The sequence below is a fragment of the Penicilliopsis zonata genome (genome assembly GCF_001890105.1).
Source record: "Penicilliopsis zonata CBS 506.65 unplaced genomic scaffold ASPZOscaffold_14, whole genome shotgun sequence".
NCBI classification, from domain to species: Eukaryota; Fungi; Ascomycota; class Eurotiomycetes; order Eurotiales; family Aspergillaceae; genus Penicilliopsis; species Penicilliopsis zonata.
In genome coordinates this window covers 332,546-349,033 of record NW_019208923.1, presented here as the reverse complement: position 1 = coordinate 349,033, position 16,488 = coordinate 332,546, and the positions used below count along the sequence as shown (strand labels likewise).

General features: G+C 52.5%; 6 protein-coding genes across 6 annotated transcripts; 5 read left to right on the top strand and 1 right to left on the bottom strand.

Annotated features, from left to right (window-relative positions):
• Nucleotides 1–713: 713 nt before the first annotated feature.
• Nucleotides 714–1,206, bottom strand: ASPZODRAFT_144899 (hypothetical protein; the record flags this gene model as incomplete). The annotated part of the gene is made up of 2 exons (XM_022725052.1): nucleotides 714–971; nucleotides 994–1,206. 2 exons carry the CDS (start codon nucleotides 1,204–1,206, stop codon nucleotides 714–716), a joined length of 471 nt encoding a protein of 156 aa, XP_022578832.1.
• A 1,211-nt stretch (nucleotides 1,207–2,417) lies between these two features.
• ASPZODRAFT_153784 (hypothetical protein) lies at nucleotides 2,418–3,285 on the top strand (the record flags this gene model as incomplete). Its single annotated transcript, XM_022726017.1, has 2 exons — nucleotides 2,418–2,539; nucleotides 2,601–3,285. 2 exons carry the CDS (start codon nucleotides 2,418–2,420, stop codon nucleotides 3,283–3,285), a joined length of 807 nt encoding a protein of 268 aa, XP_022578831.1.
• A 130-nt stretch (nucleotides 3,286–3,415) lies between these two features.
• On the top strand, nucleotides 3,416–4,119 carry ASPZODRAFT_135140 (hypothetical protein; the record flags this gene model as incomplete). Its single annotated transcript, XM_022723712.1, has 1 exon — nucleotides 3,416–4,119. Exon 1 carries the CDS (start codon nucleotides 3,648–3,650, stop codon nucleotides 4,116–4,118), a length of 471 nt encoding a protein of 156 aa, XP_022578830.1. The 5' UTR covers nucleotides 3,416–3,647.
• Nucleotides 4,120–5,867: 1,748 nt separating this feature from the next.
• Nucleotides 5,868–7,790, top strand: ASPZODRAFT_18523 (hypothetical protein; the record flags this gene model as incomplete). Its single annotated transcript, XM_022727232.1, has 2 exons — nucleotides 5,868–6,666; nucleotides 6,754–7,790. The coding sequence occupies 2 exons, from the start codon at nucleotides 5,868–5,870 to the stop codon at nucleotides 7,788–7,790; spliced, it is 1,836 nt and encodes a 611-aa protein (XP_022578829.1).
• Nucleotides 7,791–8,472: 682 nt separating this feature from the next.
• On the top strand, nucleotides 8,473–14,452 carry ASPZODRAFT_153782 (hypothetical protein; the record flags this gene model as incomplete). The annotated part of the gene is made up of 4 exons (XM_022726016.1): nucleotides 8,473–8,826; nucleotides 8,889–9,994; nucleotides 12,197–12,198; nucleotides 13,602–14,452. The coding sequence occupies 4 exons, from the start codon at nucleotides 8,473–8,475 to the stop codon at nucleotides 14,450–14,452; spliced, it is 2,313 nt and encodes a 770-aa protein (XP_022578828.1).
• Nucleotides 14,453–14,761: 309 nt separating this feature from the next.
• On the top strand, nucleotides 14,762–15,464 carry ASPZODRAFT_71636 (hypothetical protein; the record flags this gene model as incomplete). Its single annotated transcript, XM_022729769.1, has 2 exons — nucleotides 14,762–15,082; nucleotides 15,135–15,464. The coding sequence occupies 2 exons, from the start codon at nucleotides 14,762–14,764 to the stop codon at nucleotides 15,462–15,464; spliced, it is 651 nt and encodes a 216-aa protein (XP_022578827.1).
• Between the last annotated feature and the right edge of the window lie 1,024 nt (nucleotides 15,465–16,488).

The following is a 16,488-nucleotide window of genomic DNA, read 5'->3' as shown; positions in this document are numbered from 1 at the left end:
CTCAGGCCTCGAACTCGCACCACCGGTCCAGGCTCATGACTATTTTTGTTTTATTTGATGAGACTGCTAATAATGATTATTATTGATGAGTCGGGTTACCACTACTACTCGGATGCTGCAGTGGCCCAATAAGGGTTCTGGGATCCGGCTAGATCCCTGAATCCCCTTGGGGTCTTCCCCTGAAGTGATTGGTGATGACGTTTGCTTTATTACTAGCGAAGGGTACTTATGAGTACCTAGGTACACAAGGACTCCATAGGATCTGAAATATGTAGTATCAGTAGTTACCCCTGTACTCCGTACGGAGCCGTGATTATTATTGTTTGAATGTCCTTGTGAAGACTCGAAAGGAGCAAGGGAAGGCTTTTGTTTCACAACATTCGAGAACAACGCCGCGGACTATTGTTTCACGGGTTTAATAGTTAAAGATGGTCCAGATCGATTAGGAGTAACTAACTGCTAACTAGTTAGTTAAGCGGTGGTTAGCAACGGAGTCCTAACTTATTAGTTAGTTAGTTGGTTGCCCTCAGGTAAGCTGTCTCCCCTGTGCGGAGTCCTCCGTAAGGCTAGGAGGGTAATTAGGCGCTCTCCGTCCCCGGTAGAAAACAATGGATGACGAAGCAGTGGCTCCAACAAGGGAAGAAGGATGATCCTGATCCTTGGAAATCCCGCGATACTAGATGTCTACTACTCCGTAGTTAGTTATCTAGTAACTAGTAGTACGGAGTAGACCCAGACAGCTTAAAGGGCGCGCTAGGAAACAGATTTATTAGCCGGCAGATTAAATCCATTTCCGCATCACCAACAATGACGACGACGGTCAATAGTTGGCTCTGGGCAGCGCCAAGACCGGTGGTGAGCATCGCAGAAGCTCGTCTGACCATGTGCGACATATTAATAGAGCTCCGGAAAGGTGCTTCCTCTTCCTCCTTCTCCTTCTCTATCGAGGCCTGAGCCACGGAAGCAATGCTCTGCATGGACTCAGCGACTCACAATCCTTGTGCGCTTATCGGCTGCCAAGACCCAGCTTGTATCTAGTGCATCCACGGATCCCACACGGGCGACCACGAACGAGTAAAGCCCAGACCATACACCCAAGCAGGTTTCGGGGGAAGAGGCGCGATCGGCCCAAGCGTCCACATCTTGCACTTGTGGAGACAGGCGTCGAGTCGTCGTGGCCCGTCTCGTTGATCGGCGGTGGCACATAATAATTCCCGCATTGGTGTGAGTGTGTGTGTAGACTCTAACTACTACATAGAGTCCAGTGTCCACTGTAGGACTCCGTAGCAGTAGTGGTATGGAGTGGGTGTCCACCTCCAGTGTTACCCTTCATTTTTCCACGCCCCCCTCCCCCTTGTTTTTGTGGTGCTCTCCTGTTGCATGCCCGACGGACAGGCCACAACCTGTTTGCTGTACGCTGAGCTGTTCGGCATTCCGAATGCGAGACAGAGGAGGAGGGGGGGGGGGGGAGGGAGAGAGAGACATAGCAAGTCAGCAGTGCACACATCGGCAGAAGATACTCAACTCCCGTATTTCTATTCCGTTTTGTTCCGTAGTAGGTCAAAGGGAACCCCGGCAGTAACGATTATTTATTCTGCGTATTGGGCTGAGAGGCTCGCAGTCTCGCAGTCTCGCTCGCACTAGGCAGATGTAGTGACCGTTCTCGACCTTCTGTGTAAGGGCTCCACCGAGGACTATTGGAGCGTAGTTAGTCAATCAAAAGGCATATCGATGGAGACTTGCTGGGTTTCGATCGGCTCCTCGTTTCCAAGGGTCCCTTTGTTGACCCCCGTGTGCCTTGAAAAAGGCCCATTCTCCCAGGCTGTCGTTCTCTTTGCGTCAAGGCGTGTTTCGAAAGCGAGCATGACGTGACCTCACATGACTAGCCCACATTCTTCAATCTTCCCCGTCGCAGTGACTTTTGAACTCGCCCTCAATTCTTCAGCGTGATTATTAATTATATGTTTTATATTACGTCGTGTACAGAGTGCCTGGGCTCGTTTTAAGTTATTCTCCTTGCAGACGACAGCGCCCTCCCTGTGCTATCTGTGCTACGTGTTCCCGAACGTCGGTGTCTGTCGCTGGGAACGGCCTCGGTCGCACAACAACCCGTCTGGAGATTGTACCCTTTCTCCATCCATGGTTGCAGCATCGGAATATTTGACAATCCAATGGACGCTGCCATCGCTATCGCTTGATCTGTCTGACCGAAGCGTTGTGTCAAGTGCCACAGCGTAACTTTTGAGTGTTGTGCGACGTCACCATTCCAAGTCTATTACGCCCTTTTTTTTTACCTACGCATCAAGTACGGAGTACCTAGAAGGGAGCGGAACCTTTGGTCGAACAGGCAACCGGGGGACCTATATACAATTCATGAGGCTCACTGTTTCCGAAATTCATCATTCACGCAATAAAAGATGAGCGACACATCGCCCTTTCACATTGCTCGAAAAGACGAGGAGAACCTGGAGCGTAATGAGGCGTTCCAGGCGATCAGAGACCACTTGAAGCGGCAAGAGTTGGGCATGGATGCTCCGAGGTAGGAATTTTCTCTCCTTTTTTACCCTTCAATTGAGGTTCAAGGATTGACCCAGGTCTAGTTTTTGCTCTTTCCATCGCCATGCGTGTTCTACTGAAGATCAAGCCGTATTCCGACTTCACCGCGACATCATCCACACTCTGTTCCTTCCCCTGTTCGTCCTCCACACACAGGCGTCGCAGATCGCATCGCGCACGCTGCCTTCGCAGCGGGCGAGCGAGCCCGAGCGAGCGTTCCGCGGGGAAGCCCGCAGTGCTTACGCCTGGCTGCACTGCATCCTGACCGAGGAACACGACTGGTATATGACGGAGCGGTGCCCGGCCTGCATCGTGCTTCACATCTTACATTCCGAGCCGACCATTCGTTTCGTGGCGGTGGCCTGCATGCTCTCCGATCGCTTCCAGGACCTGGAACTTGCGGCGACTAAGCAGCAGTTGCCAGCATTTGACTTTTGGCTTGACGCTCTGGAGAGCGCGGTCCGCGAGGATCCCTTTTGGGGTCATGCGTTTTGGCCGGACATTGAGTACCGAGCCTGCGGGCTCGCCGACGCCGTCAAGCAGTTGATGCTGCAGTGTCGGGAGCTGCAGGCGGGGAACCCTCCCGTCCAGCCTGCGAGCTCCGTATGCAAGACCACCGTCTCGTACCGCCGCGAGACCACCGTGTGCACCATTCCGCTCAAGCCATCAAGCTTTGCGCGGAAGCAGTTGCGTATGACTCGCGAGGAGCAAAAGTTCTTATTGAGGTGAGTGCTCAGCGCCGACAAATGAAGAGACATATACCCTATACTAAACGTTTCAATTCAGTTCCAGTTCGATGCGTCCGTCTCGTCGGCGGTCGATCACTTCCTGAGCATCAATCTCGAAAAAACAAAGAAAGAAAAAAAAAAGAAATGAGAATTACAATACAAAAAAACTCGGCAAGAATTGCCAGACATTGCGCCACATACAATTTACCCACCCGTGACTCACACCGAGCGATAGATATGCCTCATGAGGGCTAAAGTACCGTGTCATGTCGAACACAAGATAACGCTCAGTGCGGATTATTTCAGTCTTTTTTTTTATATATATAACAAAAAGAAGAGAAATAAGAAAGATCGAATCTGAAAATGACGTCGAAAACCACATACTCGACCTCGTCACCCTACGAAGAGAAATTCGGCTATTACCGAGCCGTACGGACAGGGTCCTACATCTTCGTGGCAGGCACGACAGCCGTGGACCCGAACTCACCGGCGAGCGCGCCACAGGTGCTCTTCCCCGGCGACGCGCGGCGGCAGACTGTGACAGCGCTGCGCGAGTGCATTGCAGCGATTGAGGCGGTGGCTCCCGAGGGTGGCCCGGGCGCGGCCAGCGTGGTGCGAGTCAAGATGTACGTGGGACGCCATGAAGATTGTGAGGCGGTTGGCGCGGGGTTCAGAGAGGTATTGGGCAAGGATCAGAATGGCGAGGATACGAGAGGCACAGGCACAGGCACAGGACTCGGAGCTGTGGCGACCATGATTGTTGTGCACGGCGGGTTCGTCCATCCGGATATGCTAGTCGAGGTTGAGGTTGATGCTGTGCTTCGTACTCCGTAATCAAATAGAACAAATTACTACCTAATAAATCGAGAATCACGTGTCTAGATCATTCTACTGCAGAAGTAGGTAGGTATACCTGACAAGTGGTACCTAACCTACCTATGGAGTCTGTAGGCAGGTATGTAGGCAGTAGATACCCAAGACTGAATAGGCGCATGCACCTTCAATCAGCAGCCGCCATGTTGCAGTAGTGTAAACAATATTATTGTTACCGTAGGAGTACCTAGTACCTGGTACCTACTACCTACCTAGTAGGTACCTAGTGATCTATCTGAGACACAGTGGAGAGGAATCGAATCTCATTATCCATGGATCAGGAGATTACCGGTCCCGACAGACACGATCATTCTTCTTCATGGCAGCTTTCTACTCCACACTTGTCAGTTGCATCAGGTCAGGGTCATAGCTCTACGTAGTATACATAGTAGTAACTATTCCGTAGTCCGTACAGGAGGTAGGTACTACCTAGTAGGTAGGTAACTACTAGGTAAGTTCTACTAGCTAGTTACCTGGTACCAGGTAGTGCCTGAGGTACGGAGTACTGAAGAATGCAGGTTACCAATAGGTACCTAGACATTCAGCTTCCTAAGCCGAGATGGAATTTTCTTCTTGGAGGTAGATAGTTACTAGGTACTACCTCTTAATACTACCTAGGTAACTAGTACCTGAGGTACCTCTTAATACTACCTCCTACTGGAGAGGTGTATTAATAATACCGTATCATCCTCGCCAATCAAGGAATGGGCGGATCTGCGCAGGGCCGGAAAGGGAAGCCTCAGTGCCTTAAAAGACGCCCGTCACCACTTGTATTAGCATGTACGTACCTCTCCGTAGAGGGATTAATATCAGTGATCATGCTGCCATATGTAGTATGTACCTGTAGTACCTAGGTATGCTCTGTAGTACTTGGACAATTTTTCCTTTTTTATTACCCGTCTGATTAGTCCAACTTCCTTTCCTTTCTTTTTTTCGTATTCCTCCTCTCAAATCCTAGACGACGTATTGTCGATCCGTGGGCAGTGGGCCTGATCGAGATCAAGTTTGTCGAACACTGGTTATTTAGTATTCCTCTGTACGGAGTACATACTCTACATATTAAACCTTTCATCGACATTAATTTAGAGAAGCTGAGATATCATTATTATAATCATGATTATTTAAGAAGAAGAATAATAATATTAATAATAATAATAATATCATTATTATTATAATCATTATTATTCAAGAATTCTATTCTCTTCTTTGTATGGTATTGTCAGCCCCACTGCCTCCCGGTCTAGACCACCGTTGGCAGCCTCTTCCGTGTCCCCAGAGCAAAATCGCAGAGTCGGAGTGAGTCTGGCCTTTTTTGCTCGCTGCTGCTGCTGCCATCTCTGGCTGCCCCATCCCAGGCTCTGCTCTGCTTCTCCTGCCTCACCTCACCACCACCACCACCTCACCTCTCTTCATCTCTCTCTCTCTCTCTCTCTCTCTCTCTCTCTCTCTATCCTTCTCATTCATCATCTCGTCTCAACCCAGTGTCATCTCCTTCACTCTTCCTATTCTCGGACTCATCTCCTATCCTTCCCCTTAATTCAAACTCTCTCTCTCTCTCTCTCTCTCTCTCTGTCTTTCTTTCTCTCTCCAGTGCGGAATTCTTTTCCTGCCTCCTCCTCCCCCCGACCGAGAATTCCACCCCCCTGCATGTCTCGACTGCTTTCTCACCATCACAATGAACCGCTTCCAATGGTATCCAGCAATCTAATCATGCGTACTCCCTCCTCGGCCTCCCGGGGGCGAGACATCTTGGTTCAGTCGGAGCCCTACCCGACCGCTGCTCCTCCCCCTCCCCCTCCTCCTTCTTCCACTTCAACTTCGCTCGTTGCTGCCTTCGACCGCCCACGGACGGCTGAGCCCAACAACCATGACCACCATGATATTATTGACTCCCACTGCCACGACAACAACAACAATTACAACTACAACTATGATCACACATCTACCCTGCCTCGACTCCGACGGCGAGCTTCTCAGGGCTCCATCCGCTCCAAACCCTCCTCCATCGCCCGGTTTCTGGCCAAACGGACCTCGCCATTACAGGTCTCCCGCGATTCCTCGTCGCCATCCTCATGGTCCCGGATCGAATTGCGTACCTCGTCGGTCGATGCTCGCCTATCGGGCTGGGATGCTGTCTCGCAGAACCGGTCGCTCGCCGAGTACGCCGCCTCCTCGTCTTCTTCCTCGTCGTCAACCACCACAACCACCACCACCACCAACCTGCCCCCGACACCCCCGGACGACGACGAAGGGATCGGTTGGAACCCACGCTCGCCTGTCTCTCTCTTCGATGCGTATATGAACCCACAGTCACACCCCAGCCCTCATATGCATGAGGGACCCAGCATGGATGGTCATTCCGCCGGCTCGGACAGTCTGTGCAGCCCCTCGGATCGGATCTCCAACGGGGCCTCCTCCAGCTCTGACGGTAGCCTAGGCCTAGGCAACGATGAGATGGATTGTGAGCAGTCCCTGGAGGCCTGGCTCGAGAATGGCATCGAGGCAACCGGTATTTCTCCTCTCTTTTCTTTTCTTTTTTTTTTTTTTTTTTTTTTTTTTTTTCTCCCCAAAACATATCGCTAATATGAAGGTTCAGTAACTTCTCTCCCCGCGGCGTTATCATCCGCAGAACCTGTCCGCATCATCTCACAGATGTTGCCATACCCACGCGCGACGGCCGATCAGACCCTTAAGCTGCCCACGCAGGACAGTGTCTTCTGCTCCGTCATCCATGCCATCCACAACCGCCTGCAGCCAGGCCAGTCGCCCTACATCAACGTCACCCACGCCGTGCCCGAGCAGTTCAGCCTGTCCAACCTGCCCTCCTCGCCCACCAGCACCCCACGTGCATCCACCCTGCCGCGCGACGACTACTTCAGCCCCACCGTCTTCGCCAGCGCCGCGGCCGTGCCCGCCTATCATGATTTCCGCGGACCCATCCGCTCACCCGCCACCTTCTCCCGCGCCCCGAATCCGATCGTGCCGCCGCAGAGCGTGCACGTCTCCATCCTTGAACGCTACCTGCCCCCTTCCTCCGTGCAGGAGTACCGCGACCTCTTCGCCCCGGATCGCCCCTCCTTCCTGGTCGACCGTCTCTTCGAGCTGTCCCCGCACGGCGGCTCCCTGCTTTTCCTTTATCCCACCAAGAAGGGCGCCGCCACCTTCAAGACCCAGTATCTCGGTCCCATCCTTGACCCACTGCTGCGTCAGCTGGTCGTCGTCAATGGCCTCTCTGCTGACGTCGGCCGCTACCTGGGCAAGTTCTCCTCCGTCTCGCAGATGGACGATTTCGACACCATGCGTGCCCACCTGGAGCGCCTGTGCCTCGCCATGAGTGGGCCTACCTCGTGCTACACCGTCGTCGACGCTGGCAAGGGTTCCGCCTACCTCGACCGCGGTCTCTGGACCGAATGGTTCATCCACCAGGAAAAGGCTCGCATGAAGGAGGTTCTCAACGTCCACTGGCACAGCGGCCGCCGTGGGCCGGGCCTCAAGGGCCTGCCCGTCGCCGACAAAGACGTCACCTCTGCCATGTTGCTCAGTGAGATCTTCGAGGGCATTCAGCGTCGGCCCTATGAAACCGAACCCCGCGACGGCGTCGAGCTCGGCATCTTCGTCATCCGTCGGTCGTAAAACAATCTCTCTCTCTCTCTCTCTCTCTCTCTCTCTCTCTCCCTCTTCGATCTTCTTTTTCTGCTCATATATATCATCCTTTCTATATACCTAGGTCATCATCATTGGATAAACGGTTGGCGTTGGGAGGGTTGTACATGAATCAATACCCTGTTCGGTTGTAGTATAATACATGACGGGAGTAGTGTTGTGACCAGACTACTAGTTCCATAAGCATACAAATGACAGTTACTCACATCATCGTGCATCTAATAAGACCTACATAGGACCTACGGAGTACATAAGATAACTCTTTACTCCGTCCCGAGTAGTGCGAATACTGCGTGTAAAAGCGGTCTCCAAGGCGGTGTAAATCCACCTGCAGAATCACTCCCAGGCGGTCACCGGATTAGGACCGGACCGTCTCAAGCACTGAATCTGCTCCTTCCTCTGTACTATGGATTAGTCCCTACCACCTATCAACCGCTACCCATACAGTCTCAGAGTTCTTCTTTCTTTTTTATTTTCTTTCTCTTTCAATTTGAAAACAAGCCCCTTCCTATTTTATTCCATGGCATACTCGCCGACCTCGCCCGCTCTGGGCACCGGGTACGGGTTCGGCAACAACTTGCTCTCCCACGGGCGCTCGCCCAGCCCCGGAACCGCCGTGGCAGGGAATGGGATGATGGGGGTGAACTCGGGGATGAATGGAAGCAGCGCGGGTGCCGCTTCGTCGAAACGCGACAAGAGAAGATCCGCCTTGCAAGAGCGGCTGGCCGATTTGACCGCCTCATTCAGCCAGAACCGCGACGCCCATTTCCGACAGCAGCTGCATGCTCTGCAGTGCGATATGACGTTGCTGAATAACGCGGATCCTTACGACCCGGGCCCGTTGCCCGATGATGCGGATGAGATCGCCGCCTTGATTGAGAATACCGTTGGGGGGGGCAAGTTTGCGCGGGAGATGGCTGGGTTGGCGGGGATGTGGTATTCGCGTTTCGTGCAGGAGGTGAACCAGGCGAAAGAGGATCGAGATACGGACCTAACCATGTTGATGGTAACTGATACACTCTCATCCACTTGCATTTAGTCTACCTTCAAGAGGACTAACGTTTTTAGCACCGCCACAATGACAATCTCGACCGGTTCAATCGCGAGTATCGCTTCCGCGTCCATTTCGCGAGCGAAGAATACAACAAGCTGTCTGGCACGCTGCGGGAACGGCTGGTCAGTTCGATCAATGGGAAGAAGACGCGGCTGATGCGCGAAAAGGAGCATCTGGATATCGCCGACACCAACGCCCTGCTGCTGCACCCGAACCAGTTTAGCATCACCAACCCGGCCAGCCCTGGGGGTCTGCACGGCAACCGCAAGACCCGACACACCCGCCACCGGATCGACCTGGACGAGCTCGGGAATGGCGTGTCGGATGCGTTTGGCGGAGGCAACGCCGCGGGCGGCGGCGGGACCAACAAGCGCAAGCGCAAGGCGGACGACGACCACCCGCCGGCGTCGCCTGCGCGGGACGCACCCACCCCGGCGGACCGGGCCAAGGTGAAGGAGGTGCAACAGCAGAACGCGGCGGCGTACTCGATCCACTCGCTCTTCACGGACAAGGAGCTGACGCTGCACGCCAACTACGCGCACGTTGCGACGACGCACTTCTTCTCCGTCTCGCGGCGCGCCGAGCACGCCGCCTCGGGCCTCGCGACCAACGGCCACAACACGGACGTCGACGAGGCCTCGGGTTTCGACGGCACAGGCGCCGAAGACAACGGCACCCCCGCGGAGTCGATGGCCCGCACCGCCAGCCACCAGAACTTCCACCACGCAACGCGCTCAACTCGCACCCAAGCCCACGCCGCGCTGAGCACCCTCGCCGACCTGTCCGACAAGCCCGCCACGCGGCCCAATCTGCCCTATCACATTCTGGCAAACTATCATGCCCGCCCTAACGGCAACGCGCCCCCGCTCCCCTCGCTGATGAACGACGAGATCGAAGACGACCTCGCGCGCATCGACCGTCTGCTGGGCCAGCCCGCTAGCTTCATCGACCGCACCTTGATAGACGAGTGCATCGAGGTCCCGCACGACGATGTCGGCGAGGGCGTTGTCCCACCGCAGGACCCCGCGCGGTTTAACTTCCTGCACCCGGATTTCCCGGCGGATATGGGTGTCCGCTGGTTTCCTATGCGGAACGCCGGGGAGCGCGAAGCTGTCGAGATGTTCAAATAGTTTATGTGAATAAGGGTTTGGATTACGATACCATTATGTTTTGTCTTTGTTGGTTGCTGTATTCTTTTGCACTTGCGTGTTCTGTCCTATGCATATTCAATTACCTGGATGCTATATCAGTGCTACTGCTGGATGATTATTTTAGACAGTAGTCTATTACTATCATTTTCTTAATTTCAACCATGTGTTACCGGGTATTACCTGGTAGTTTATACTGGTCTACTTCTAGCTGTGTTATAGATGTGTTTTAGGTGAGGAATAGAACTTGGGAGATGCACACAGATACAATGCTCTGCAATTCATATAGACATGTCATTAAGACTCTTAGCCAGTTCCCCCAGTCCTTGATGATAGCTATTCAAATGGTCCTAGCCAAGTCAGAGGAGAATAGATATACATCCCAAAGATACGTCCGTGACTTACCATCATCGAAGCAGGAAGAAAGGTAGGAAGCAGCCTGCAGAGCAAACTATTCGGCCCCCTCCAGAGCATCCCGCCCTTTCCTGGGCGGAGGATATCATCGACAATAATCCGGGCAAAGTGGTCCGGCGAGCATTCCAGATTCTCGGGCACCGCCTCTCCAGACGCCCAGGTCGCGATAGTCGAGCGGATGGCTTCGTAGCGCGACGACGGTGGCAGTACGAAGACGGGCTTGTTCTTGTGGAAAGACGTGGCGACCAGGCCGGCCATGACGGTCATCACGGAGACGCCGAAGGGAGCGAGTTCCAGCCGGAGTGTTTCGGAGAGGTTTGTCAGAGCGGATTTGGAGGATGAGTAGATGCCTGAAACATGAAGAACCGTTAGAATATATATATACTTATAGAATAAAAAATGAGGCAAGGGTTTCTCTTCCTACCAATCCATGGAGTCCCGACGGCCGCACTGATAGAACTGATATTGACGATGCGGCCGCGGCGGGCGATCAACAGGCTAGCAAAGGCTTGGATGGTTCGCAGCGGTCCCCAGACATTTATGTCGTAGAGGCGGACGGCCTCGTCGAGGTCTGAGTCCAGCAGAGGAGCGGTATATCCCATCCCAGCATTGTTGATGAGGATGTCGAGTCCGGGGGGGTTCTGCTGGTGTTCTCGTTGCTGCTGCTGCTCGACGGCACGCACAGCTGCAGCCACAGAATCGACAGAGGTCACGTCCATGGCCAGCGTGGTGACATTGGACAACTCGCTCAGGGACGCCGGGATTTTGGCCGGCAGACGGGCCGTTGCAAAGACGTGGTGGCCCTGGTAGGCGAGGGCGAGGGCGAGGGCGGCGCCAATGCCGCCGGCGGAACAGCCAGTGACGAGAATCGTCTTGCGAGACATGATAGGCGTTTAACTTAAAAACTTTATAGAAAGAAGCATCCAGGGTGGGAGGCTGTCCATCCTTTTTATACTGCTCGGCTCCGCCCCCAATCATCTTGGACCATGCGTTCAGATTGATAATTGCATCCAATCACACTGCCGCAGGAATATCTGGAAATCCTCCCTGTCGTATTCCAAGGGTCACTATTGATATCGAGTGTGTACCATGGCAAATTATTAGATAATAGAAATAGCCTGGGAAACACAGTTGATATTCTGATGCCTATATTGTGACTGTATCAGTTGGAGAGTGGTATCCAGTGGCCAAGAGCCAATCAAAGCAAGGAAGTATAGACCGTCTTCTATTAGTTTCTTCTTCTTCTCAAATAGAAGCAATGGAATCTCTCCCTAGTAAAGTAGGACTTGTGGTTCTGTAGACTGAAGCTCAACTGTTGTTGTGAGTCGTGACCCTTGATGCACGTGGTCGACGCGTGACTTCCACATGGCGGCAACTTTTATCTCGACTCTTTCAACCTTTGACTCTCACTGACTCTCACTTACCCTATCTTATTGATTCATCTCACCTTGGCTTTTATTTTGACTAGGTGCTTGTATAATATAATAAGAGAATATGCTAATTTTAATAGAGATGCCCTCGAGAGTGGACGAGCAACTCAAACACCCGATGTACAGAACGCTGTCGAAGAACTAGAACCATCGAATCTACTCTAGATATAGTCGAGACAGGAAGAATGGCTATTAAATAATACATGGAACCTACGGTACATCGAACACCGAATAATCCAACGGCGCAATGGCGTGCTTCTCCATCGCCAATGACAGTGATGGTTATCCATGATGCTTATGTGATCTGGGGTTAAAATGATGTCATTTGAGGGGTTCGTCGAATAGAGAATAGAGAGAGGGAGGGAGAGAGAGAGAGCGTACGGAATTGTGCGTGGCTTTTGCAGGGAGAATTCATCATGACACTTCCTTCCAGACCGAGTGAATTCGATGCCCGATACCTCCGCCGCCTGGTAGGGACTAAGGCCATTGCCTTTTATGACTTCGACTCCCCGAAACAGCCGTCTGCTGTCTCTCCCTCTGTGGCCCCCCCAGGGATCAGCCGCTCGTGGATCGTCACGGAAAAGCTCTCAGAGAGCGCTGTTCATCTCTCACAGGAAGATGTCGACATGGGCTCGGGGTCCCCCATGACCGTTGGCAAATTTCTGTGCCACCTAGAGGAGGGCCCGACATAGATAGCGTTTATGCGAATATACTATCAGATTCCTATCACTGGAACGGAGGACGCTGATCTGGCTACACTAGCGCAACAAATCCAACCTCTTGAGGTGTGTGGTGAACTAGAGACGTTTAGGCTATTGATGAATCAAGGCTGAAGCTCTGTTCCACGTTTCCTTAGCTACTACGAAAAAACGCAAGAGGAACATAATCTCGTTCCCACTGGCTATGTCAAATACCTCGTATGAAAACCGGTGCCTAGGGAGTCTCTTACAGAGGAATTCTTCTGGAGCTTGGATCCTCTTGTACGAGAGAACATCCGTGCCAGATTTCGTGCTGCCTTCGAGTCAGTCTACGCAAACCCAAGGTTGGCAGACAGACAAATGGCTAATACAACCAACAGAGAGATGCTGCGCTGCGGTGTAAAACCACAGGAGTCTAGAATCTCGAAGATCATCTATGACAAGTCCACTGGCAATGTGCCCGTCAAGGATTCTACGTATATTGGGGATATTTACTAATTGTTCAGTCGCATTTCGGGATTTCGAAGGGGATGGCCAATCCGTGATGAAATTCAATGGTCAGACACCCGTTATATCGCGTACAGGCTGGCTAAGCGACCTGACGAGAGGGACTGGCGTTCTCACCCGGAGAAATGGGAGTATTGAAAGGTTAGCAAGGTTGCAGTTAGTGAGTATCAAATTATGTTCAAATTGCTACTCTCCGTCCAAAGTGTTATGCAAGTCGAAATCGACTACAAGTTGAAGCGGCGACGAAGGGACTTTATAGAAACACGCACGGTGATAGTAACGCGCAGGCAAGGGCTAAACCTGAAACAATATATTAAACCATTTTGCGTAATTCACCGTAGGTATTCTGCACTCAGTGGACAGGGAGATGCGTGGATTACAAATAGGACTGTGGAATAAATGCTTTTGTCAGCAGAGAAGTGCGGAGAATTGTCAGGGCCTCATATAAATAGTACTCCAGTACTAGCTAGGCAAGAGGAAATGTTATTATTTCTAAATCATTATCTATCTCCCCACCATGTCTGCAACAGTTACTATCACAAAAACAACTGCCACCGCTGAAATCCCTCGAGGACCGGTGGAGGCGGACCTCGTCTTCTACGTCCCCCCCGAAGACGGATCAAGGCCCTTCAACTACGTCGAAGAGCCACCAACAGGTCTTCCCCAGCGTAACTTCGGCGAAACAACACACAAGGTCACGATCGAGGATATCCGGGGTGACGAGCATGCCTACGATCTCGACACCGACGCTCTGCAGGCGTTGCAGGGGGTCCCCACGCAAACCACATACGCAACCTTCGACTCGGACGAGGAGGTCCAGCGCGTGTATTACCCGGAGGTGGAGAAGTTACTGTTCGACCACGTTCAGGGAGTCCACAAGGTGATCATCTTCGACCATACGATCCGCAGACAGGAGTCGAAGGCGCGTCGCCAGCCCGTCAACCGCACGCACGTCGACCAGACAGCCAAAGCCGCTGCGGACCGGGTACGTCTGCACGTCTCAGATCCGGAAGAGGCAGAGAAGCTCCTTCGCGGCAGATATCGTATCATCAACGTGTGGCGGCCTTTGAACGGGGCGGTGGTCTCCGCCCCGCTGGCGTTTGCATCTGCTGCGTCCGTCGATCGGGAGAACGATCTCGTCGCGGTCGAGCATCGCTATCCAGATCGTACGGGGGAGACCATGCAGGTCAAATATAACCCCGCGCTCAAGTGGAAGTACTGGTCTGGAATGGAGAATGATGAGCGCCTGCTGCTCAAGTGCTCTGATACCGCGGAGGGTGTCGGCACGAGCGTGCCTCATACGGCGTTTGTCGACCCCAGGACGCCTGTTGGGGGGAAACCGAGAGAGAGTATCGAAGTGAGGACGTTGGTGTTTGGATAGTTTAGTATCTATACTTGGTAAGATGAATCAATAAGGTTATTGATTCACTTACCATGCTTTTTGGTAACCTCTCTTATATACATGCCATGACGGATTTTATAAACAACGTATCGTGAATTCAAACCATTGCTTAAAATACTGGGATCTTTCTTGGTGAGGAGGCATGCTGCATCATGTCCACTTCATCCTTCTCTCGGAAGTTTGGTCCGTCAAGAGAACGGGATCCAGGTCCGAGATTGTCTACGACACCTTTTGGGAAGCTGGGAATCCTCATTGCGTCAAAATTGTGATACCTCGCACTCTTTAAACATGGCTGACAACCATGCCTTACAACCTAATTTCATCAAAGGGCAGACAAGCAACCAGGTGCGATTCTTCTCCGAGAAAGTAGAGACGCCAATACCTCGCATCGCCGACGTCCTCCGGAGGGACCACCACGAGATCGAATCCGTCTATGACCGGATCCTCACGTCCAAGGATCCAGACGAACAGACTCGGTTCCAGAACCAGTTCACGTGGGAAGTCGCCCGGCATGCCATCGGCGAGGAGCTCGTCGTGTATCCTGCCTTTGAGAAGTACCTATCGAAAGGGGGTGAGATGGCAGACAGGGCTCGTCGCGAGCACCAAGAGGTGAATTCTGACCTCGCCATTCGTGTTTAGTTGGTATTAAACCATTTTTCAGATGAAGGAGAAACTCAAAGAATTCCAAAGCCTCAAGTCGACCGACCCCCAGTTCCACACCAAGCTGAAGTCTCTCATGGCTGATCTGCAGAACCACATCGAGAAGGAGGAATCAGGCGATTTACGGCGGCTGGAAGAGGTTCTGAGTCAGCCTGACAGCCAAGGTCTGTCCAAGTCTTTCGACCGTACAAGGATGTTTGTCCCCTCTCGATCGCATCCCAGCGCACCAAACAAGCCGCCCTTTGAGACGGTGGCCGGTTTGCTGACGGCGCCGATGGACCGAGTGGCAGATCTGTTCCGTAAATGGCCAGACGAGACACGGTTTTTGTAATTAGATTAGTAGTGAGCGTGTCGATGACTTGAGCTCGATAGACCCTCGTTGTTGTGGGAAAAAAAGAAGAACAAACGCGACTTCGTGTCTACGTTTGTCGACCTTTCCTTTTTGGGGTTCCTCCGTACTTGTCAATACAACTTCGTATAGCAACAACTCCTAGACTCAGTAGTTATTCTTGTCACATGCATCACAACCTCCAGGCTCCAGCGGCAAATAGCTGGCTGCAGGTCGTGAGCCGCCAGCGACAAGACCATCAGCCCTCTCAAGTCCCATCGTCTACGCTTGCCAAGGCTTCGCAGCTCATTCCTGCTCCGGAGCTAGCACAGGCGAAGCACGATACTCGCGAATCAGGCTGGAGCTTGGGCACTTGTTGGTGGGAATTGACGCTGTTTTATCCAAGATGAGTGGCTGTCATCCAGCGAGCCAAGCGCTGCTAATAATAACTAACACTGGGTGTCATTAGACTTATTCTTATCCACTGATCCAATATCCACCTTTATCTGCCTTATTCTCCCCCCACACGGCATCGACGCTGAGATCGAGTATTGGTCTTTGTTTACGTTGATGGGATTTCAAGCCGTTCGTGAGCGCGGTTGGTGTGACAGACTGCTGCGAACTAGCCCTATGTACCTCCCTGTTTCTTTCGATTGGGATCCCTCGATTAAACGCCCACGGTGCCTGACCCGGTCTCTCGGGTCCTGAAGGCGGGCGACAGGTGCTATTCCGGTCATAGTGCCGAGCCGAAGCGCAGCGGCAAACAAGGGAAGGGAGAGATAGAGAGAGAGGCGGAGGGAGAAAGGAAGAGAGGAAAGAGAAAGAACCTCATGATAAGTTTAGACATCGATCATAAACAGCGTTACCTTCGCATTCGACACGGTTTCCGCTTCAATAGAATCAAACCACCCTACCTCCGCACTGCTGCCTTTGGTTGATCCATAATGATCGTTGGCAGAGGCCCTCCATTGAATCTCATAGTGTAAGATCGTGGAACGTGAGCTGAAAAGTGACGACAACAACCATC